This window comes from Purpureocillium lilacinum (assembly GCF_023168085.1).
Source record: "Purpureocillium lilacinum CBS 284.36 DNA, scaffold_2, whole genome shotgun sequence".
NCBI lineage: Eukaryota > Fungi > Ascomycota > Sordariomycetes > Hypocreales > Ophiocordycipitaceae > Purpureocillium > Purpureocillium lilacinum.
Window position 1 is genome coordinate 2,051,109 of NW_027072112.1, and position 23,307 is coordinate 2,074,415.

A 23,307-nucleotide genomic window follows, 5' to 3' on the forward strand; every position below is an offset into this window, starting at 1 on the left:
CTGACCAATGGACCGTTATGTTTCGCTCCTTGGATGGGTACTGGATTGGTGGATGAAAGCGGCTGGAGAAGGAAGTTTGGTTTCGGTTGAGGCCTGATGATGCCATGATCAGTAACGATAGCTCTTGATACCCAAGCACGGGCCTGCGGGCTCTTGCGCGAATTGCATTTAAATCGAAGCTGCTTGGTTTCGACACACGCCATTCCCATCACCAACACCACAGCCGTGAACGCGAATGCAGAGAGAAGGGTATCCTGTATTGCTTTTCCTTGCTGCCCGTCTATGTCTTGATAGCACACATGTTGTACACGCCCCTCGCGGGTGCCTAGATGCTCGACTCCATCGCTCCTCTTTCCAAGTCATTTGCATCATACTTTGAATCCGTAGCCGAGCATACACGTCTTGTACTGGTCGACGAGGGACTTGCAATCGGCGGCGGGGTCCTTGGCCGTGGAGAAGAGCATGCACTCGTCGCGCCTCGACTTCTCGTCCTTGCACACGCAGCAGGGCTGTGGTTGAGCAGATCGTCAGCGCCGAAACTATGCACGTGCCGAGCGGCCATCTGCCGGGCGCCTGGCGATGGCCGGAGCAGCTGTGGGGGGTTTTGGTTCGGCTTGCTCACCTTGGGCTTGGAGGCGGAAGCGTCGGTTGCGGCTGCTGCCGGAGCAGCTGCCTGGGCAGTGGCTGCGAAGCGATTCGGTCAGACTCCAGGGCTGCTCTGCGGGCGCAGGGGAATTGGGGGGCAAACGTACGGAGCGTGGCGGTTTTGGCGTCCATGGCGATCTGCTGTGTCGGGGCAGAGAATGCGGGTTTCGATGGAGGATGAGAGTCGGAAGGTTGGATGTCGTTCTTTTTTTGCCAGGATGGGCGATGGCGACGTCGCTGATTGGGGATGATGCATTTCTAAGCTGGCCTGCCCAATCACGCAACAGCGGCCATGTCGTCAGCCAGGAAGGTCTTCTCTCGACCCGCGCGCCGTCGCTGGATTGGCCTTTTCCCCTTGGACAGAAAAATGCTCGAATGGCCTTTCCGTTGATCAATCCGTCAATTTGGCCACAAAGTACCTCTCTTCGCGATGCCCTGCCGCTGATGGACTCGACACGCTGACGACGTCACGACTCGCACAGCGTCCAATCCGTTTCGCACCCTCGCACCCGCCATCGACCGATGGCCTCCGCCCAATACCTCCGGGTCCAAGCCCGATGGAGCATCCAGCAACAATCGGTGGCAGGGGTCTCATGCGCCTTTATTCCCGGACCTGCCGCCGGCCCCCATCGGCTCCACCTCGCCGCATCCCCTCCGAACATCCCCAAGATCCCCATGTACGCCTGAGCACTGAGGGGTCCACAAAGGCTCGAAGCCATCCTCGATCCGACGAACCGCAGGGGTGACCAGAGTCTGGCCCCGAGAATCAGCACCGTGCGGTCGCTCTTACGCGGAGATAGCTGAAATCGACACAGCTCGTGAGGTGGTCGGCCAACAAAGGACCGGGTGGGCACGACGTGCGATTTTGGTGTCTCACCTCATGACGACAGGTCCGCGACGAGGTACCATCGTATGTCTGGAATAGATCACGCCGAAACGGGCTGCCAAACCGCTGCGGACTGCAAATCACAATTTGACACTTTTGCGTCTGCTGCCAAAACGTTTCGGTCCTCGCCGTATTTCTTCTGGGTATAAATTGTTGTAGGACACGCCTGCTTGGCACCAACAAGAGGTCGACAGCACAAGCCTCTACTGCTACTGCGGCTGCCCTTGACAGCACAGGCTTCGGCAATGTTAGCACTTGACGAGCTTCAGGCACTCTCAGAGGTCGACCCGGAGTTCAAGCCAGTTAGGCATCCTCTCTCTCCACCGCGACTGCAACTGAAGGTTCCAAGCCCTTGCTGACAGCGTGAACTTAGATACTAGAATCAGGTAGTCCCTTACTGGCCGGATGGACACATGAGACCGACATTTTCGCCATTAGACGGGCCATTGAGCAGATGCGACGGGAGCAGGGGAGGCCTGATCCAGCTTCGCTCCCGCATGTCGAGGAAGACATTGAAATTCCTGTGCGACATGGCCGCAACACGGCAGCCAGGGCGTATCGACCCCGCAAGGCGATCCCCGATGGCTGTCCGGGTATGGTCGTCTTCCATGGTGGCGGCTACCTAGTAGGCGACTTTGAAACGGAAGCGTGGCTCTGTGCCTTGTTTACCACGCTCGGCGGAATCGCTGTAAATGTGGACTACAGGCACGCCCCGGAACATGTGTTTCCCGCAGCCATTCATGACGCCTTTGATGCCACAGTTTGGGTCAGTACCTGCGCGATGGGCAAGGGTTTGCGCTAACATCAGGTTAGGTTTCGCAAAACGCAGAGAAATTGGGCATCAACCCGCAAGAGGGCTTCATAGTAGCGGGAGAGAGCTCAGGCGCCGACATGGCCCTGGTTGTGGCTCACATGTGCCGCGACTCGGCAATGACGCCGCCACTCACTGGCATCTATGCGCCGATGCCCGGGGGTGTGAGCAATGAGACGGTGCCGGCCAAGTATGCGGATCGATTCGTCAGCATCGTGCAAAACTCGCAGGCGCCAATGTTGTGGTCCGAGTCTATTGATTTCTTCCGAAGTAAGGCAACCGGCCACGCGAACGTGGTTACACGGCTTGGCCTGCATGAACTAACACGGGATCTTGGTAGAGCTGTACGAGGTCGATCCGATGAGCCCCCTGGCCTTTCCCATCGTCTTTGACCATACGGGCGTGCCTAGGACCTACTTCCAGGCCTGTGGGCTCGATCCAGTCCGAGATTGCGGGCTTGTCATGGAGCAGGCATTCAAGGACGCGGGCGTCGAGACAAGAATGGACATATACCCGGGATTGCCCCACGCGTTCTGGGGGTTCTTCCCGCAGCTGACGGCAACGAAGAAGCACGGCCGAGACTCGGAGGAGGGCCTGCGGTGGTTGCTAGGACAGTGAACGCACTTGGGACATTCCCGAACGGGCTCCCGTCTACCATGTCGATTTTGCGGCCGCTTTGCGCCATAGCCCGCGGACATGTCCTAGCTACACGGGAAACCGGCAGAGAGCGCGTGATGCTCCCCAGCGAGACGGGACATGCCGTAGCTGGCGCTTGATGCGCTGTCAAAGGTCAATATTCCCGCACAGGAAGAGGGCTAAGACATATAGTCCGCATGCAAGACACGAGCTTCAGTGCCCCGAAAGCCGACTCCGTTTCCCCTCTGTATCCGTGCGCTTCGACTTTTACCGGACAGGGACTGAATGAGCGAGGATATATTGTTGGAATACTGGGGCAAGATCCGTGGAACAGCCAACTTTGTGAGATTTCGCTTGGCGATGTTGGCATTACCAGGGAATCGGTAAAGCCCTCGCCAAGACCCCAAGCCAAGTCATGGTAAAGTCAAACGAGACACCGGAAATGGCGTCGAGTAGACCGAGCATACAAGGAAGCAGGCAAGCAGACAAGCAAGAATCCGGGCATTCAGTACGCAAAGTGCTGAACGCCAAGAGGGCCCTCCTCAGGGCGGGCCACCATCAACGTCAGGAACTGGGTTGTTAAACCAGAGAGACATGGATGCGCTTCCACTAGCGGGAACGACCGGTGCGGATGCTGGAACTTCGTCGGGGACAGCTTCTGGAAATCCCCCACAATGGCGTAAACTGTATTTAGATTAAAGTCGCGAGCCAGGATCATCAGGGTCGTTGCGACGGCCCGCGTTGGTAAGCGTTTTGTCATGGTGTCAACGGCAGGCTAACGCATGAGACAGGACAAGACGACCCCGATTCGGCAATGCTATGGGATGAAGGCCCTGGTCTACCTGGTGGCCCGGCTGCGTGAGGCGACCGACGACAACCGGCAGAGCCATCACAACTCACTCTCAATCAAGGACCGACGGAGCCGCGCACGGCCATTGCCCGTGTGTCCGTGTGCGAATCCCACGTTGCGCGGCCCGCACCCGTTCGCTCCCGCCGAGCCTCGCCCCCTCCTTCTCAACTTGCTTGAGAGAAACAAGACGAGCTGCCTCTTGGCAACCTAGTGCTGCGACAGCCGAGTCTATGCATGTTGTCTCCGGGGCGGGGGCAAGGAGGCTGTTTGTAAATACTGTTTGTAAATACCTGGCAGTCAACCACGGCGTCATCGTTCCTATACGGGTAACCTCTCCGACGTTGAACTGCCAATGGCGGCCAGCGACACACTTCAGCGTGGGCCGGGAGGCACTGGTAGTTGGTTCGGTATCACCATGCTGCTCCGTTATACCCTGTCCGGCAGTTGGTAGTTCAGCTGCGTCGAGGCGCCTCGACCCAAACCCGACAGAACCCTGGCATGGGCAAAGCAGTTTCCACTCGCCAACTGACATGGCCACCGTCACCCATGTGGGACACGAGGGTTCCAACCTTCCTGGCGAGGCTGGTTACCTTGGCAAACGATGATCTGGACCAGCACATGAAGCAGCCACGAATTCGGAGATCGGGGGTTCGGAGGATCAGAGGCCATGATGCAGGGAGCGAGAAGCTAGGCCCCGCATGTTGAGGTTCGCTTTCCTTGTTGGCAAGGCAAAAGCCGCCGAGGCCCAAGGCGTATAAGTATCTCGGCCGCTGACCTGCCTTGGGTTTGAGCATTGCAAGTTGCGTCGACGAAGCCGTCTACCGCACCCAGCACAGCTTTTCAGTCAATCCAGCCAAGATGCGGTTGAATCTGTCCCCCCTGCTCCTCCTCGCCTCCGTATCCTCCGCCGTCCAACTCACGGGCTATGACTTCATCGTCGTGGGGTCGGGCGCCGGAGGCGGGCCCCTCGCCGCTCGTCTCGCCCTCGCGGGCCACAAAACGCTCCTCCTCGAGGCAGGCGACGACCAGGGCAAGAGCACCAACTACACGGTCCCAGCCTATGCGGCGCGCGCGTCCGAGGACGGTGCCATTGCGTGGGACTTTTTCGTGCGCCACTACGCCGACGACGAGCGCCAGGCGCGCGACTTCAAGACATCGTACCGGACCCCTGACGGGTCCATCTACACGGGGCTGAGCCCGCCTGCCGGCTCCAAGTTGCTCGGTACGCTGTACCCGCGGACGGGAACCCTCGGCGGCTGTACCGTTCACGACGCCCTCTTCATCGTGTACCCCTTCCGCTCCGACTTTGAACACATCGCCAACCTCACGGGCGACGCGTCCTGGGCGCCGGACAACATGCGCAAGTACTTTGCGCGCATGGAGAAGAACCTGTACCTGGACCGGGAGACGGCAAAGGGCCACGGCTTCGACGGCTGGCTGTCGATTGAAAACGCGCCCCTGAGCATCCCCTTCCGGGACAAACAGATGCTTGACTTGTACCTCGGCGGAGCCTTTGCCGTCAGCAACGGCACCAACAGCACCTTTACCAACCTGGAGACTGCGCTCGGCGGGGATGCCAACGCCGATACGGCGGAGCGGGACCGAGACGGTGGCTATTTCCAGACTCCCTTCTCGGCCGACGGCGGCACCAGGATCGGGCCCAGGGACTTTATCGTGGCCGTGCGTGATGCGAAGAACGCCGACGGTAGCAAGAAGTATCCCCTCGATGTTCGCATGAACGCGCACGTCACCAAGGTGCTGTTCGACAAGAAGGGCGGCAAGGAACCCCGGGCTACGGGTGTCGAGTTCCTCGATGGCAAGTACCTCTACAGAGCCAGCCCGCGGTCCCGGGACGGAGCCAAGGGCAAGAAGGGCTCCGCGTCGGCCCGTCACGAGGTGATCCTGGCCGGCGGCACCTACAACTCGCCGCAGATGCTTAAGCTTAGCGGCATCGGCCCGAAGGAGGAGCTGTCCCGGTTCGGCATCAAGGTCGTCAAGGATCTCCCCGGCGTGGGCACCAACCTCCAGGACCACTACGAGATCTCGGTGACGGGCTCCGTCCCTGAGGACTTTTCGGCCCTGCGCGGTTGCACCGTCAACGATGACCCGTCCAAGGATCCCTGCCTGGAGCGCTGGGAGAACCCTGTCCGCGGCGACCGCGGCTATTATGCGACGAGCGGGCCTGCCTTTTCCGTCCTGCGCAAGTCGGCGGCGGCGTCTGCCAACGACACGTTTGACACGTTTTTGTTTGGCAGCCCGGCCAACTTCCACGGCTACTTCCCGCACTTCAGCGTGAACCTCACGGCGCGGGCCAACATGTTCACGTGGGCGGTCCTCAAGGGCCACCCTAGGAACAACGCAGGCTCGGTGACGCTGCGGTCGGCGGACCCGCTCGACGTGCCCGATATTGTGTACAACTACTTCGACACGGGCGTGGGCGACTACGCGAGCGACCTGGCGGCGATCCGCGACGGGATCCGGCTCGCGCGCCGGGCGTTTGCGAGCCAGCCGGTGCCGGTGAGCGAGGTGCTGCCGGGCGCCGACGTGACGTCGGACGAGCAGATCGACGCCTTCGTCCGCGACACGGCGTGGGGCCACCACGCCAGCTCGACGTGCCCGATCGGCCGGGCCGACGACCCCATGGCGGTGCTGGACTCGAGCTTCCGCGTGTACGGCGTCAAGGGGCTGCGTGTCGTGGACGCGAGCGTGTACCCGCGCATCCCGGGCACGTTTACCGTCGTGTCGACGTTTATGGTGGGCGAGAAGGCGGCCGACGTGATTCTGAGCCAGCTGAAGGAGTAGGGGAGCAACCTCTGTCTTCTGTGTCTCTCCGGCAACGGCACCGTCCCGAAAGCGTCATGAGAGGCTTAGGGAGAGAAAGAGGAGCATACGTGAATCTTTACTCGGGGACGGCCAGCTGTCAGGGCGAGGGCGTTCACCCAGCGGCTTCACACAAGGGAGTTGTGGACAAGGACAGAGAGACAAGGACAGAGACATTGCAAGGAAGGTAGGCAGACCTAAGTACAGCAGGTAGGCTCATAGATTCGTAGCTAACAAGTATACGAAGCATACCATACGAAGTTGGTGATTCTCGTCCCCGTTGAGCTTGTTGTGCCTGGCTTGAGAAAATTCACATGTCAATCAGTAGGAGTAATCGACAGACGGGAGTAGATGTCTGCGGTTCGCCACCGCCAACAATGGAGTGACAGACAGCTTGCGCTCATCGAGTTGATGTCCGAGATGTCGTTGGGGAAAGGGGCGCGGCGAGTCAATGGCGGGACAGGTCACCGCAGCCACGCGGCCCCCCCAGAGGGTGGCGTCAGCAGTTTTCTTGCCTACAGGGCTGTAGGTCTGTCCCGTCATCGAGCGTGCCCCATTCCCCAAGGGTGTGTGGCACAGTGGCACCACCCGCTGTCACCCCCAGCTCGACTCCAACTATTAACTGATTGACACATGGAAAGATGCGCGTGCGTACAACGTCGAGTGTCAGTCAGTCAGCCCTACCAATTCGTCAATGCTTTTGGTGCACAGAGAATGCGGTGCCGCGGATTCTAGCGGTTGAAAGTGGGTAGTCGAGTGAGAACCCAGGTGAGTCAGAATGCTAATGTCGTCGTCCGTCGTCGTCGTCGTCGTCGGCCATCGTCACCCTCTTTGCTGCCTCCCTAGATGGGCGACTCGGATACAACCTCGCAGCCGAGTCGACCGAACCTGTGCGTGCGCGTACCATCACACTCTCTCTGTCTCACTCCCGCGCGGCATTCGGCCACGGACAGATCTCCGAGCAGCCGACCCCGACCGTTGCCCATTGTCCCCCAGAGCGCTCATCAATCAATCGGTCTAAGGTTGCAGGGCAGGCGAGCTGGGCGGGGAATTGGGGGGAGGAAGGGGGCGAATTGTCGCCCGAGGGCCGCGTGGCGAGCGAGCTTGCCTGGCCTGGCGCCGGCGCCGTCGAACGCCGCGTCGCCGTACCCGCTGTCCCCCGGAGTCATACCATTCCTAGGTGTGTATACTTTTCGCCGTAGTTAACTCTCCGGTGGGTGGTGAAGCAGGGACGGGGGGGCGTCCGCCTCTCGATGCTTCCATGAGACTGCCTACGTACGTAGGTACTACGCACGGCAGTCTGTAAGTGAGTGGGTGTGCGAGGCCAGACTCTAGTCCTCGACCGGGGCTTGCGCCAGCCCTGCTCGTTTGTTTCCCAAGATTGCCTTGTTGGGGACGGGGGCGTCGCCTTGCCTTGCCTGCCTGGCGGTAATGGTGGTGGTGCAACGACTTGCGCGTCCCTGATATTGCCTGCTGCCGCAAGACAGGTCGAGTGGTGTAATAGATGGCGACCGTAGCACAGGATGAGGTGGTGCGCCCACGCACGGCATTGCGAATCACGCAGATATATAAAAGACGACTGACTTTCCTCTCCTCTCGCACACCTACCTGGACCATCCCACTCTGCCTCTTCCCCATCTTATCATCATCAGCATCATCTTGCATGTCTTGATAACCCCAGAGTACTCAGCCTTATATATACACTTCTAAGCAACTCCTCCCAACATGGCCTCCCAAGACCAGAACCGGGCCAACGTGCCCTTCTGGGACTTCATCCAGTCCTTCGACCCGAACCGCGCCGCGGCCGCCGCCCCTGGCCAAGGCGTCGACCACCACGACGGCAACCCGCCCCCCTTCCCGCCCTTCATGGCCGGCTTCGGCTTCCCTTGGGGCACCGGTCCCCCTGGCCATCACCACGGCGGTCACGGCCCCCATCCTCCTCCGCCTCCGCCACCGCCCGGCCACCACGGGCCTCCCCACCCTCACCACCCCCCTCCTCCTCCCGGCTCTGGCTGGGACAGCGACTGGGACTTTGAATGGGGTCCCTGGTCGCATGACGACGAGGGCCAGTGGCCCTGGGGCCGGCGCGGAGGACGCCATAATCATCGCCACCACGGCCGCGGTCGTGGACACCCCGGCCGTGGACGCCGGCACGAGGGCAACACCGAAGGAGATGCCCAGCAGCAGGACGATGCCGCTGCCGCCCCTATCGACGTTGATGCTACCACCGCCACCGCCGAGCGCGCCGCCTCCGATGAGAAAGCCACCGGCTCCCCCGACACCATGGACCAAGACTTCCCCGACCCGGCCGAGGTCACCCCCGACGAGGACGAGGCCTCGCCGCCTCCCTACGGCGGGCCGGGCGGACCGTCCCACGGCCGCCGCGGCCACGGACGCTGCCGTCGCGGCGGCGGCTTCGGACGCGGAGCCTGGGGCCGTGACCACCCCTGGGGATGCCGCCGCGGCGGCGGGCGTCACCACGGCGCCTGGGGCGGCGTCGGCGGCAGCGCGCCGTTTGACTTCCAGGGCATGATGCGCGGCGTCATGGGCCACCCGTTTTTCCAGAACGTGCGCGAGCAGGCCCAGCGCTATTACACCGGCGCCGGCGCGGATAGCAACAACATGAACAACAACGGCGACGAGTCGTCCTCCTCCTCCTTCTCACCCCCCGTCGACGTCTTCAACACCACCGTCGCCTACGTCGTGCACGTGGCCCTCCCCGGCGCGCGCAAGGAGGACCTCGGCGTGACCTGGAACCCCGACCGCGGGACCCTCGACATCGCGGGCGTCGTGCACCGCCCCGGCGACGAGTTCTTCCTCGAGACGCTCGCCTCGGCCGAGCGCCGCGTCGGCCTCTTTGAGCGCAGCGTCGCCCTGCCCCCCGCCGCCGCCGGCGACTCCAACAACGCGCACCGCGAGGAGGTGGTCGTCGATGCGGACAACATCACGGCCCGCATGGAGGACGGCGTGCTCGTCGTCGTCGTGCCCAAGGTCGAGAGGGAGTGGACCGAGATTCGCAAGGTCGACATTGAGTGAAGGGAAAAGGGGAAGACCCCGTCCTGACTGCGTGCTCTGCTTGCTCTGTTACTACTTTGAACACTTTGACGGAATGATACCACGATATATTGCACCAAGAAAGACAGACACCTAGGTTCTTGTCCGCGATGCCCCCTGTTTTGGCACATGCTTTGTTGCCCCCTCGTTCTCGCCTGGACTTGCACCAAAACACACACAAAGGATACTTTAGTTAGAATACGGAATACAATAATGTGGTGGAATATGCTGAGCCCTCTTGCCCATCGTGACATTACTGAATGTGCCGGCGCCTTGTATGCCTTGCGCCCCGGCTCCTGTCCTGCCCCCTTAATAACACATCGAAGCCAGAACACGCCGTGTTCAAAACATTATGACACGCTGTGGCGTCACAGGCTCGCGTGTGTACAGAACAAGCCAACACAACTGCGCCGCCTAAACCTATGCTATGGGTATATGCTAGAATGTTAGATCAAGTATGTCTCATCGGTTGCGTCCATCGCGCTCGGCCAAGCCAAATAACCGGACGTGTGCCATGCCCAGGAATAATACAAAAGAAAGGGGCTGCAGGAAAATGCGACGACCATGAGGCCGATCCTCTACTGGCCGTGCGCCTCCAAAGAGCAAAGGCATCTTGACCCCAACCGGAACAAACTCCCAACATGTCGACATTAGTCATGACCGCGTCTTCTCCTTCGGCGCCTACCGTCCCTCGCAGCGCGCTCGAGCACGCCTGCCCGCGCGCCGCTCACTTGACCAGCTCGCTCGTCACCTCCTCCCGCACATGGTGGCACCACTTGAGTATGGCAGCTTCAAACTCCTGCCACACCTGAGGCCCGCTGTTCTGCGCTACCCCGAGGGCGTCCACCTTGAGCATCACCTCGAAGCGCAGCTCTGCGGCCTTGACCCAGTACCGCAGGTTGTCGGCGCACCGATAGGGCTTTTGCGTGTCCATGTGAAACGTCGGAATCGCGCCAAATCGCCTCCTAGACTTCTTGACCGCAGCGTTGTGCAGCCTGATCAGGCGGAGTCCGTTTTGCATCTCCTTGAGGAACGGCGTCGGTGCTTGAGCTGCCTCGGCGACGGGCGTCCACTCAGGGAGCGGAGGCGACTCCGTGTCCATGGACATGAGAAACGCCCTCTCCCTCTCCAGGTCCCGTCCTGACCAGTCTCCGCTCAGCCAAGCCCATCCGGCTTGCTCTGCCTTCTCCGCCGCCTCAATTTCCTCCTCCTTTCTCAGGATGTCAAAGACGCTCTCGATCCAGCCCTGCATGATCTTGATCTCGTCGTCCTTCATGCCACCCTTGAAGTTGCGCGTTGCCATTTGCTTCAGCGTTTCCATCACGGCAAGCAGATCTGCGCGGACCTGCTTCTCCGGCTTGATGGAATCGAGCCGGTCAGGCAGCTCGTGCGCCGTGTAGTACATCTTGGCGGCCCGAATGGCGAGGGTGACGACGTCGAGAATGTGCATGCCCTGCAGTTCATACCAGCCCTGCGTGTTCGCCGTGGGCATGTTGGGGTACTCGGACGGATGGGGCTCCTCCTTGAACACGCCAGCCTTGCGGTCGTCTACCTCCTTGAGTGACTTGGCGGCATCCTGCAGGCTGCTTTCCAGATCCGCCTTCAGTTCCACTATCGTGGGCGGTTTGGGGACGTGCGGAGACCTGTGGTGGTATGTGCTGACGGTTGGCGGGAGCATGCCAGGGTCCGATTCGGCGAAGCTATCCTCGAAATACTCGTCATCCATCTCCTCGAGCGGAGACTCAGAGTGGCCGGCAAGTTCCCTGTCGCCCCCGCCAAGATCCGGGCTGCCACCCATGGATGAATAGGACAAGTCCGCATCGGTCGCCACAACGGCGGGGGTGGCACCACTCAATCCCTCCAGGGCGGACATGTCCAAGGTCGCTCGCTGGTTCTGCTTCTTGCGCGCAAGTTGCCCACCTTTGCCGTCCAAGAGGCCGGTTCTAGCGAAATAATACTGCAGGTGCGCGATGCTGCCGAGGTTCATTACGCTCTCTCGTGACCTAGCGCTCGCTGCAAAGTATGTCGCCTGCGGGCGCACGTAGCCTCGGCGACGCGGCCTGCGGTCACCGCTGTTTGCGGTCTGTGCGGAGAGGTTGGACACATCTGAGTGTCGCGAGTGGAACGAGGCAGAGGAGTGTCGCGAAGTCAGCTCGCTGCCGAGGGAGTCTCGAGAGCCGACATCTGTTTGAGACCCGTGAGATGCGGAAGAGGCGGTTGAGACGCAGCGCGAAAGATCGGGACAGGCACCAATGGCGAGCGTCGGCGAGGTCTCGGGCGACGACGGCCGGCACAGTTGCTGCTCGTTTGCGGTGGTTGCCATTGCGAGGGGCTCCGGGTCCGAGTGTGCAAGGCCAGAACGGCCGTTCGTATGCGATGGTTCGGGGTGGACGTCTCGCGCGGACGGGTGGCTGCTTATACTCTCGACGTGGCAGTTGACGGACCAGCGGTGCTCGAAGACGAGGTCTTGGGTCGGAGATGCTGGCTGGATATAACGAGCGTGTGTAAAGAGAGGGGTTTCGACGCAGCCGAGGAAGGAGCCGCAGAGAGGTTGTGACTGGTATCGAGAACGGTGACCGACGTGTTTTACCCGCAGCGGGACTGAAGGATCGCCGTGGTCGCGGAATGCGGAGGCGAGAAATGATGGGCCTGGCGGGCGGTGCGCCGTCGCTGGGTGACGAAGATGTGCGGTTTGAAAGTGACAGATGATCCGAGGCAGGACGGGTTCCAAGACGTTCGGACCAAGTGGTGGAATCTTGCAGGTGACTGACTGCGTTACCTTGTCCGTATGGGGGAAGCAGGGGGTTCCTTTAGCACTGCAGCGTTTGGTTGGTGGGCGCCGCCGCGAGGATTCGAAATTGCGGCCGTCGCGCGGGCCGGCCGAAGGTGGAGGTGGGGGCAATTTGACAGCGTGAAACGGCCACCTGGGATCTGGAAGTCGGAGCGGTTGGTGATGGGGCAACCGGCCTGGTGGTGCTTGGAGTGTCGCGCGCGCGGTACGAAGAGGCGTCTTTAGATGCTCGGTGTGCAGCAGAGATCAAGTGGCGAACGCGCGGGCTCGTAGGCAGATAATCAGGGCGCGTTCGAGGACAGTGGCGAGCAGCGATGATGAATGATGGCGGATGCTGAGCTGAAATGAGATGAGTCGAGATACGACGTGACGCGAACGGTGTTGTGGCGATTGAGTGAGTGAAGCAGCCGTTGATGCGCCCGCTGGCGATGGCGGTTTACACCGGCGACGGGATCGAGGAGGCAGGAACGGTCGGGCGTGGATCGCCTCCTCCACGCCAAAAGAAGCAGGCGCGCGGAGAGTAGATGCGGCAGGCACGACCGGGCGGTCCGTAGAACAGACTCCGTCCCGACTCCTGACTTGGTGCCCCGTACCAAGTACCTTTGGACCTTGCCTGGAAGGTGCTTACTTCCAAGGTCAGGTTGCCACTGGCGATGCGCTCTTGCCTTGGGCGGCGTCGAAACAGGAGCGAGCAGTAATACGCGTAGCAGGAGCCGACAGCAGCAGGCAGGAGCAGCCGACGCGGGTTGCCGCGGTGCCCGTTTCGCCTTTATACCCCAGCTGATGGATGAGACCAAGCATAATGCCAATTCTCGCGGGAGCCACTCCTCCGCCCTGGATTCCCCGACAACAAAGCAATCGCGTCAGCGGACCCTCGCCCGGCAGCATAAAGTGAGTGGGATCGCAATACGTCGGTCGTCGGTGTTGGTGTCATATCCCAGGGCAACGCCATGGGGCCAGGCAGCGCCGCGCTCCGCGGCACTCATCTCATCTCCTCCCCCACCGCTCTGCATCTGGAGTGCCGGCTGGAATGCGTCTCGAGACCTCAACCACGCATCATGGGCCACGTTGGTTGCCACGACGGGGCCGTGGCGCTTCAAAGACATTTTTATAAACAGCTCGCTCCGCGGTCACATGGGAGCCACATCGAGGTCGGGGGAATATGCTCAACGGTGGCTCTGATCTCGAGGGGTCCGTGTCCGTGTAAGTCTGCACGTCTGTGGTGCTGGTACGGATGAATGGTTGACCCCTCTGACGCCGCTACAGACATGCGGGCATCTGGCAGATCAAGGAACGAAGCGCGTGGTCCAGAGTGAAGAGACGTCCCGATCGATCGACTGGCGCAAGTGGTGATGATAATACCAGTGTGCTGCCCAACGACGGTAGCTGCAGGCAGATGGCCTCGGGTCAGGACGACGTTCACGAGCATGCACCAAGGCGTCATGCACATTCCAGCGAGGCCGTGGTCGACATCAAGACGGACCACCCAACGTTACCCACTGCTCCGACCAGGGTCGAGGGACCTGCAGCCAACCGGGACGTGCTGGTGGCGAGCACTGAGACACCGCCGCGGATGACAAAAGGTACTGGGCAGAATCGCAATTTCGCGCAACATGATGGCGTCCCGAGGTGCGTGCAGGCCTTCACTTGATGCCCAAGAAGAAACATCGGCTGCCCCCAGGTCAGGAGCCGGACGGGGAAGCGGCGGCTTTCCCAAGCCAGGCCGCGCTTGTCAGGGTACTCAGCAAGGGGGCTGCTGTTTCGCTCTAATTGCACGCCAAAATCGAGCTTCCAGAAAAAATCCCCGTCCCGCGCAGGGTACCACTGGGTGCGAAGGAGCAGACCAGGAACGACGAATTACAGACTCCTTGGCCCCCTGTCAGGACCCCGAGGGGGAATGGTGGGCGATCTCAGGGCGGCCCAGGATCGAGCGCGAGCGTCCCCGAGGCTGGGTGTGCAGATTCGCCCAAATACTGCGCCTGCTACGAACGGCGACGGATTCGCTGGGGGGAGCCCTTTCTTACCCCGTTGCAAAGCAGCGAATGGTGTCGACCCGATCAGGCCAGACAGGCGACCTACGCTCAACACGTACGTAGTTGGTGACGCGACGGGCTAATGCGAGACGTAAGTATGATGCACAGAATCTGCCGGACGCGACTCGCCTGACGCGAGGACGACAGGACCGCGGCGCCAATAGCGTTGGCTGGTGGTGGTGTTGTCTCGCAACGTGCTTCTTGCGCGAGACGGAGCGAAGCGGGATGGTCTCAGCCCAGGGGGCCATTCTGGAGCACCGAAAAGTGCTTTGCACGGTAGCATAGCAACAGCGGGTGAGAGGCGAGGGAAGCGAAGCAAAGCAAAAGAGATGGGCTCGGTGGATGGCGTTTCAAAGACAAGTCACGGGCCGTTGGGCGCGCACAGGGGCCGGAGCCATCAGTCTGCCACACGCGCGAAGTAGTTCGCGATGACGGAGCAATGCTCCAAGCCTCCAACAAGAGCTTCTTCCTTCCCCTTGCTTGAGGCAGGTCCCGGCTCAGAAGCGACGTGGAGCTGCTGCACCAGCCGGCAGCCAGCAGCGAGGCGTCGTGATTAGCCTTGCGCCCAAACGACGCCCTGGAGCGCCTCGCCTCATCTAATAACCTTGGACCCCGTCCCCCGTTTCCGTTGTGCCGGTTCCCTTTCTCTCTTTTCCCACCCCTTCCTCTTCATTCCTTCTTTCTTGGCTGTTTGTGTTGCCGCGTTTTCGTTTGCGTTCTTGACCGATTCGCTGCGGCGCATCCTCATCAGGCATCCATCGTCGCCCGCCCGCGTCTTCTTTCACCTTCTGGTTCCCTGGGCTGGCTGGCCGGCTGGACCAGGTCTCCGCTGCACCACCGGACTGGTCAGGCTGCCGCGTCCTGCAGCTGGACCTCTCCCGCCCTGCACCTCAGTGTACCTCCCCAGGTAGGGTCCCCCCGGCACCGGCACCGACAGCGGCTTCTTGCAGCGCCCGGCAGCACTGCGCCTGCCGTTGCGACCCAAGATTCACTCATTCATTCATCGGCACCTCGTTTCCAGGCCCGACTGCCCGCTCGAGACCGCATCCCTCGCGGACCTTGCTCGAACTGGTCGCTCAACTGTTTCCGTACGGATACCGCAGCAGCGAACCCGACTCGTCGTCACTCACACTTCACTCGTCACGCCCATCAACCCCACCCTGCGCAGCACCCTTGCTCGAGGTCAGCTCATCACTTTAAAATCACCAGCCAACAGGGGATCCGTCCCGCGTTTCGGCGCCTGTCTCGCCTGTGTCGTCACGGCCTCGGCTCGCCCATCAGGCTCCAATCGAAGCGAAAGGCAGTCGAGGAGGACGGCTATCCGGCCAGCACCTCCCGCGGCGCAGGCAGCTCCATGAGCGAGGGCATCAGGGGCAGCCCGCAGCGCCATCCATCCATTGGGACCCGATAACGAATACCCCTTGCCTGGCCTCTCCACATGTTCTATTACCCTTTATTACGAGTATAACATCGACCAGAGCCCTCCTGGAAAGTGCAAGGGACCCGACGGCCACCTCTCTGGCAGGGAACGAGACGATCCGACGCGCGGGTGCTGCACTGCAACAGCGGGCGCGAGAGCTACAGCAACCGCCCTAGCTACCTACAGTACCTACCTACCACCTACAGCAAAAGCGACGCCTGCCCAGCGCCCCCGCCCCCTTGGAGGACCCGCCGCGCGCGCCACTCAGCGGGCCAAGTCAGGAACCCGAAGGCGCCAGCGCCAAAGAAAAACCCACCTCACCACCGGCACCAGTGGCCCAGCCCCCGCCCCGCTTACCCTCCCACAGGGTTCAAGGGCACCAAGGCACCAAAGCTTCCCAGGTTCTCGTCGCCCGCGGCTCGTCGCCAGCCCGGCCGGCTCCATCAGCCACCCCCAGCCGTCGCTGTCAGCCGCCGCCCGCCCCCCAAAGCCGCGTCCAGCACACACCTACCAGACCCGATTGTCGACGCGTTGGAGGCCCGACTCCGACTATGAACGCCCGCACCGAGCGGTCGCCTGCTCTGGACCTGGCTCCCGCGAGCACCGACACCGCGAGCACCGACGACGACGGCACCACCGCAGCCGTGTCCGTCGTGGGTCTTTCCGCGCACAAACCAGACGACCGCCGCCTCCACCTCGACGACGACGCGGTCCAAGGCACCAGCCAGCTACCCCGAGATGCCGGCAACCAGGCCCTGAAATCTGCCGACCTAGCCAGTGAGGTTGCCTGCCTCCTAGCAGTTCCACCACGTGGCGCCACCAACGCAACCGCAGCAGCAGCAACAGCAACAGCTCCCGCGCTCACCGCGTGCCAGGGAGCTCACATCCTCGTCCACGACCAAGACACCTTCATCGCTCCCGAGCCGACCGCAGCGTCCCCGCCTCATCAGAACCCCGACCTTTACGGGCCCTTCCACCACGATCCCTTGGACCGCGACTCGACCCCCGTCCCCTTCGACACGCCTGCGCTCAGCCGTACGACAACAAATAATACCTCGAGGAGCGCAAGTCGGGGCAGCTTGACAGCCGGCGCGACTGGCTCCGTCTTCTGCGCGACCCCATCCGCGGACAAGGCCACGACGGCCAACGCGACCGCCTTCAACCACAATAGGGGGCACCCCGCCATTGCCCGCCCGTCGTCCCAGCCCCAGCAGCTCCACGACCATCAGCGCCCACCCTCTGCCGTCCGCAAGACATCACCTGGCCTGGCCGCCAGGCTCAAGGCATTGGGCTTTGGCGCCGCCAAAAAGCCCCCTCCTGCGCCGCACTTTGACAGCGTTGGGCGCCTTGACGAACAGCAACTACGGCAGCTCGATCAGAAGCACCAAGCGGCTTCCATCGCCTCCGTCATCGCCAGGCGCGGCCGGCCCTGGAAAGGTGTCGGCGCCGCAAACACCTCAACGACCTCGCTCGATTCTTCGGGACCCCCTACCGTCGCCGCTGAGTCCCCTCAGCTGCCCGAGATCCAGACTCCAGAGCCTCTGGCCATGGACACACAAAAGTACCGTCTGCCGGACCACACCAACGGTAATGGCACAAAGGTGACGCTCGACACTCGGCGTGAGCACCTCGAGCGGATCGCCCACCCCCCGTCCCCCCGAGACATACACCAGCCGCCACCGCCGCCACCGCCAAAGGATACACCGCCGTCCGCGGTCACGCCGCCAGCGGTCGCCTCTCCCAGCGAGTACACCCCTGGACTTAGCTCCTACTTTACACCAGGCCACACCCGGCCAGGATCCATTTACACCCTGTCTCGCGCCTCATTCGCCAACCAACTTGCCCAGTTGACGTCCCTGCAGCTTCCCGACGCGGAGACGTTGTCTAGTAAAGTGTCCGCCATACCGACTGCCCAGCTCGCCTCCAAGGCACTCATCAACGCCGCCGATCAGATTAGAAGCTGGATCTTCAAGGCGCAAGAGGTCATCGGCGGTCTCGACAGCGAAGATGACGTTGAGTGGGCGGCCGCTGGTGGCCGTGAAGGCCTGGAGGAGGTCGAGGCCGCGATCTCCCGATTCGAGGAGCTCATCAATGCATACGTCAGCGCCATCGAGGAGCTCCAAGGCCGTGATGACATCTCCAACGTTCCCTCCGAAGACCTGAAACGCGCCGTGAGCCAGATGGAGTCCATTATCGATGAATGGGCGAAGATTCGGGCCACTCTCCACAGCGTTCGCGGGCAAGTGGAAATTGCCATGGAGTGGGAGGAACTGTGGGACAACGTCTTGGGCGACATTCAGGGCGAGATGGACGAGCTCAGCCGGCTGGTGTTCGAGATGGAGGAGCGCCGCCACAAAAGCATCGTGGCAGCCGCCAGCGGAGACAACGTCGACATTGGCGATCTCGAGACCATCGTCGAGGACACGCCCGCGCCGGGCCCGCGACTGCAAGCCCCTGGCCGACTCAGCCTCCCTCCGATGAGCCCCGGCTCACCCGACACGCCGACCTTGTCTCAAGACGACTCCAGCCTCCTGGCCCTTTTCGCGAGGATGCAACCGCTGAGAGCATCACTCGACTTCCTACCCATGCGACTATCCGTATTCCAAGCGAGGGCCGAAAGATCGTTCCCGACTGCTTGCGACGAACTCGATATGCGGCAGGACGGCCTGAATGCCAGCTACAAGAAACTGGAGAAGGACGCCGAGTCTCTCCGCAAGGAACTGGGTGAGGATCGCTGGGTCATCGTCTTCCGCGGCGCCGGCCGGCAGGCGCAGAAGATGCACGAGTCCGTCCAGCGCTCGTTGCTCAAATTTAGAGAGGCTGTAGACGCCGGCCTGCATCTGACGAATCCCCCGGCCATGATGAAGAAGGTGGAAAGCTACGAAGCCAAAAAGACTCACTACGGTCCCGCGATCGAGAGGGTCCTGTCCATCATCGACAAGGGCGTTCAGGAGCGCCTCACCGTCAACGGGGAGATTCTGCGCCTTCACAGCGACATGCAGGCCCGGTGGGAGTCTCTCAAGGAACAGATGCGGGAGACAGATGCCGTCGTCGAGGAGATGCACGCCGACAGACGCGGCGGCCAGCATCTTCGAGACTCGGTCTCTAGCATGCTATCGAACGATAGGTCCACGACCGGGAGCGGCCGTGAGACGCCTGGCAGCTCGCCGCCCTCTTCGGTCATCATGTCCAGCCTCGGTTTCGACCCTCGCACTCCGCAGCCGCCGGCCAAGGGGAGATCTCCTCGTGCTGGCTCCGTCCCTCGACCAGCCGGGCGGCGACACTCGTCCCTGCCTGCACCGACGTCGTATCAGTCCAAGAGGAAAGCCCCGCGGCTGTCCACGATCGCTAGCTCGTCTACCGTCACTCCCGTTCCTGGGGGGCCGACGCCACGCCCAGGGTCGACCGTGGGCCATCGCCCCCCGTGGAATGGATCCACCAACGTCAGGACCCTAGACACGGGTCACAACTTCAAGCCCATGAGTCTCACGACGCCAAGCCCATACGCTCGGACACCAAGCACGCAGCGATCTGTGTCCGCCGTCACGCCCTCCACTGGTGGCTCGAGACTGCCCACGTTCCGGAGCAGTGTCGGGCGGGCTGGCTCGGAACCTCCAACGACCGGTGACACGCCCTCTCGAACCAACCATTCGCGCCTGTCGTTCCGCGAACGGCTCGCCTCTCCTGGCCCCTATTCCCAGCAAACCGTGAGCAAGCCACGGCTCTCAACCCAGGGCACTACGACGAGCTTGCCCACCAGACGCCATGCGTCGGTGCAGCCGTCGGGGTCCGAGTCGACGGTCGAGGACAGCCAACCGCGCCCAGCCAGCTCCCTGGCATCCTCATCGCGCCGAAGCTCGCTGCTCCCAATGCCCAGGGGGAAGAAGGAGGGAAGCACGGGCCGTGACAGCCCTCAGTCAGCTGGTGGCGCTCGCTCCACGGCCAGTCGTTCAGGTTTTCGCAAGACGACGCCCATCGATTCGAAAGACACGAAACCAAGGTGGCGCCATTGACCCTAATTGGCCCGCCGATTTCGCAGCCCTTCCTTCGGGCATGCAGCTGCGTTGCATATCAGATTTTTGAGTCCCATGTATATACCTGCGGGTCAGACAACTGACCGTGCGCTTCTCTTCTTCCTCTTCACGACGTCATTTGACCTGTTTTACAGCGCGGCGCATCAGGCGACGATGGCCGGCACGGCGAAAGGAGTCTGGGATTCGTCGAATCCAGCGTCCTTGGACATCTCTGGTCTCGCAGCGACAGACCTTCCCTTGCACGCCCCACAGCTTCTGCTTCTTTTTTGTTGGCAGCCGCCCACGCAATGTTTCCGACACATTCTCTCATGGACCCCCGTTCTGTCACTCATGCTTCTCAGGGATCGTGGCGAGGCGCTTTGTATGCTAGGTGCGGGAGGAGCGCCATGATGGGACGACGTGTGGAGATACCCCGAGGCGAGTTCTTGGCCATGTTTTCTTTTCTGCTAGGTAGTCGGCGGTAGCGAGTTGCTTGAAATCAATTGGAATCAAACGCACGCGTCAACGCGGCCCGCTCTCATGCTTGTGTCCCACGCGATCTGCCGGTGACTGGTTGCTGCGTGACGAAAGGGTGTGTGACTGCTTCAATGGGGTATTGCATTTATATATTCGTGAGTCTTATGCTATGTTTGCGCCTGATGCGGTGCCGCCGAAAGTCTGTAAAAGAGGCCACGCTGCGCCGATACTCCTGCATCGTGATATAAGTCTCCTCGGAGCGCCACTAAATGCCGACCTCACCACAACTGGTCTCGACCCGCCCCCGAGAGGCACATAAGATGCCAGAAGGCCAGTTTCTAGCATGAGTCGTTTGCTCCATCAATGGACCCTGCTTGGCCAGGATTGCGTGTGAAAGAGAAAAAAGATGGCTCCGGCGGCGCACTGCACGCGTGAGTACCGCCACACTCACATTGGCATCAGCCCGATGCCGCCGCCAGACTTCTTGACGATCTTGCCGTCCCGCTTGCTCCCGCCGCCGCTCCCGCTCCCGCTGGCCGTCGCCCACGACGATGGCCCCGCCGCCGACGACCCGCCCGACTTCCTCCCGAAGCCGCCGCTCGCCTTCCGCTTAGACGGCACGCCGCCGCCCTTCTTCTGCCACTTCTTGCCCGAGAATCTCCTGTTCCCTCCGCTCTTGTACGACGACTTTGGCCGGGAATTGTTCGCCGACTGTTGCTGCTGCTGCTGCTGCTGCTGCTGCTGGCTGTTCAGCCCTTGCAGCCTGTCGTGAAACGCCTGAACCTCGGGTCGCGGCCTCTGGTTGAAGTAGTGCGAGTCCTCGGCCTCGGCCATGTCGTCGTCCATTTCGATGTCGGAGCTGATCAAGTCGACAATCTCCTGGTCCTCGCCCTGGTCTTGGTCGGACTCTCCGTCGACGCCAACCGTCTGCTGGTAAAAGTCGTAGTGCTTCCGTAGCAGCGGCAAGAGCCTAGGCCCGTGTTCGCGGACCTTATCCGGGTCGATGCCGGGGATGCGGGCCATCTGATCGAGCGTAGTCGTCCACTTGATGGCCATCTGTCGAAAGTCTCGTTCCGTAAAGAGCGGGCGCCGGAGTTCCTTCTTGTTGCGGATCTGCTCCTCCACCTTTTGGGCTTCGAGCACGAACCCATTGACCAAGTCTTGGTGGAGTTCTGGAAGATCCTCGAGCTGCCTGCCCGGAGCAGGCATCGCAGCCCTCTTCGCCGGGGGCTTAGCTGGTCGATGTTGGGGTAGTGGGGCAAACGCCTCGTCGTCGTCATCGTCGTCATCGTCATCATCATGCATGTCGTCGTCCGATATGACAAAGCCGTCGTTCCTGTACCCATGGGTGGTGACGGGGAACTCGTCTTCATCTTCGCTCTCCAGCGCTCTCGATCGTCGCTTGCGCCTCTCAGCTGGGGATGACACATACGTAGACTGGATCGTCGCGTTCTCCTGGTCCTTTGCTTTCTTCTTCGATGTCTTCTTTGCCTTGGACTTGGTCGACTTGGAGCCCTTGTCGTCCGTCACCTCGACGGTGAGCATGAGCTTGCGCTGGCCCGTGAGGAACAGCCGCGCGGTCGGCCCCATTTGGAGATATTGAATGGCCATGCCGTAATTGCCGACCACATTCTCCTCGCGAAAGGCCTTCTCCGCAGACAAGCGGTCGATGACACGAATGACCTCGTGTCTCTTCATGTCCCGTGCCATGCCATATTGATCAGTTGAGTTCCTCTGCTCATTGGCTGGATACTTTTTGCCCGTCAAGATGTCGGCACACTGGTTCGTTGTGAGGCGCCTCTGATTCTGGACGACGCGAATGGCCGCGATGGCGTACTCGGAAACATCCTTCTGCTCGAAGACGAGCCCGGCTTGGCAGTTGTCGCACGACTGGTGGCATTGCGAGGGCGTGAAGTCTTCTCCGAAATAGCGAAGGATCTCTGTGCGGCGGCAGTCCGACTTGTTATCACAAAAGGCCGTGACGCGGTTGAGCATCGCCATTTGCCGCTCAATCTGCTCCGCGTTTCCATCTCCATCCGCAATCAATTTCTTGAGGACTCTTATATCCCCCTTGCCGTAGAAAAGAATGCAGTCGGAGGGCTTGCCATCTCTGCCGGCTCGGCCCGTTTCTTGGTAGTAGCCCTCCAGGCTCTTGGGAAGGCCGTGGTGCACCACGAATCGGACATCTGGCTTGTCGATGCCCATGCCGAACGCTATCGTTGCCACAACCACCTTGACTGATCCCTTCTGCCAAGCTGTCTGCACCGCAACCTTCTCGCTCGGTTCAATCGCCGCGTGGTAGTGTCGTGCCGTAATGCCATGGTCACAGAGCGCCGACGCGACATTTTCGGCCTGCTTTCGTGATATGGTATAGACGATGCCCGTGACGCCTGGATATTTACTGTTGATCAGGGCGGCAATCTTTTCGGTTGCGCTAGCGTTGGTGCCCTTGGGCCTGACCTCGTAGTAGAGGTTCGGTCGATTGAAGCTCTGCGAGAAGACCTGGCAGTTAACCATGCCGAGGTTGTGTTTGATGTCGACAATGACGTTCTGCGTCGCCGTGGCCGTCAGGGCCATGACGGGGACGTCGGGAAACTTCAGCCGGACCTGTCCAAGAGTCTTGTAGTCGGGTCTGAAGTCGTGTCCCCACTGGCTCACGCAGTGAGCTTCGTCAATGACGAGCCGTGCAAACTTGCCCCGGCGATACAAATTCTGCATTGCGTTGTTGAAGGCCGCGTTCTTGCTCACCATCTCTGGCGTGACGTATAACAGCTCAATGAAGTGCTCTGGGCTGCGCTCATTGAAAGCGCTCATCACCTGCCTCTTGTATTCCGCAGAACACTCGCCATTGAACGCCACAGCTTGGATGCC

The 23,307-nt window shown here is 61.3% G+C and overlaps 6 protein-coding genes across 6 annotated transcripts; 4 read left to right on the forward strand and 2 right to left on the reverse strand.

Moving 5' to 3' along the window:
* Positions 1 to 368: 368 nt before the first annotated feature.
* Positions 369 to 777, reverse strand: PLICBS_002407 (cytochrome c oxidase copper chaperone; the record flags this gene model as incomplete). Its single annotated transcript, XM_018322065.1, has 3 exons — positions 369 to 509; positions 623 to 684; positions 753 to 777. The coding sequence occupies 3 exons, from the start codon at positions 775 to 777 to the stop codon at positions 369 to 371; spliced, it is 228 nt and encodes a 75-aa protein (XP_018179545.1).
* A 1,645-nt stretch (positions 778 to 2,422) lies between these two features.
* PLICBS_002408 (uncharacterized protein) lies at positions 2,423 to 2,960 on the forward strand (the record flags this gene model as incomplete). Its single annotated transcript, XM_018322066.2, has 2 exons — positions 2,423 to 2,612; positions 2,683 to 2,960. 2 exons carry the CDS (start codon positions 2,423 to 2,425, stop codon positions 2,958 to 2,960), a joined length of 468 nt encoding a protein of 155 aa, XP_018179546.2.
* A 1,726-nt stretch (positions 2,961 to 4,686) lies between these two features.
* Positions 4,687 to 6,630, forward strand: PLICBS_002409 (uncharacterized protein; the record flags this gene model as incomplete). Its single annotated transcript, XM_018322068.2, has 1 exon — positions 4,687 to 6,630. The coding sequence occupies one exon, from the start codon at positions 4,687 to 4,689 to the stop codon at positions 6,628 to 6,630; it is 1,944 nt and encodes a 647-aa protein (XP_018179548.1).
* Positions 6,631 to 8,373: 1,743 nt separating this feature from the next.
* Positions 8,374 to 9,684, forward strand: PLICBS_002410 (uncharacterized protein; the record flags this gene model as incomplete). The annotated part of the gene is made up of 1 exon (XM_018322070.2): positions 8,374 to 9,684. One exon carries the CDS (start codon positions 8,374 to 8,376, stop codon positions 9,682 to 9,684), a length of 1,311 nt encoding a protein of 436 aa, XP_018179550.2.
* A 745-nt stretch (positions 9,685 to 10,429) lies between these two features.
* PLICBS_002411 (uncharacterized protein) lies at positions 10,430 to 12,025 on the reverse strand (the record flags this gene model as incomplete). The annotated part of the gene is made up of 1 exon (XM_018322071.2): positions 10,430 to 12,025. The coding sequence occupies one exon, from the start codon at positions 12,023 to 12,025 to the stop codon at positions 10,430 to 10,432; it is 1,596 nt and encodes a 531-aa protein (XP_018179551.2).
* Positions 12,026 to 16,497: 4,472 nt separating this feature from the next.
* On the forward strand, positions 16,498 to 19,959 carry PLICBS_002412 (uncharacterized protein; the record flags this gene model as incomplete). Its single annotated transcript, XM_018322072.2, has 1 exon — positions 16,498 to 19,959. One exon carries the CDS (start codon positions 16,498 to 16,500, stop codon positions 19,957 to 19,959), a length of 3,462 nt encoding a protein of 1,153 aa, XP_018179552.2.
* Positions 19,960 to 23,307: the final 3,348 nt, after the last annotated feature.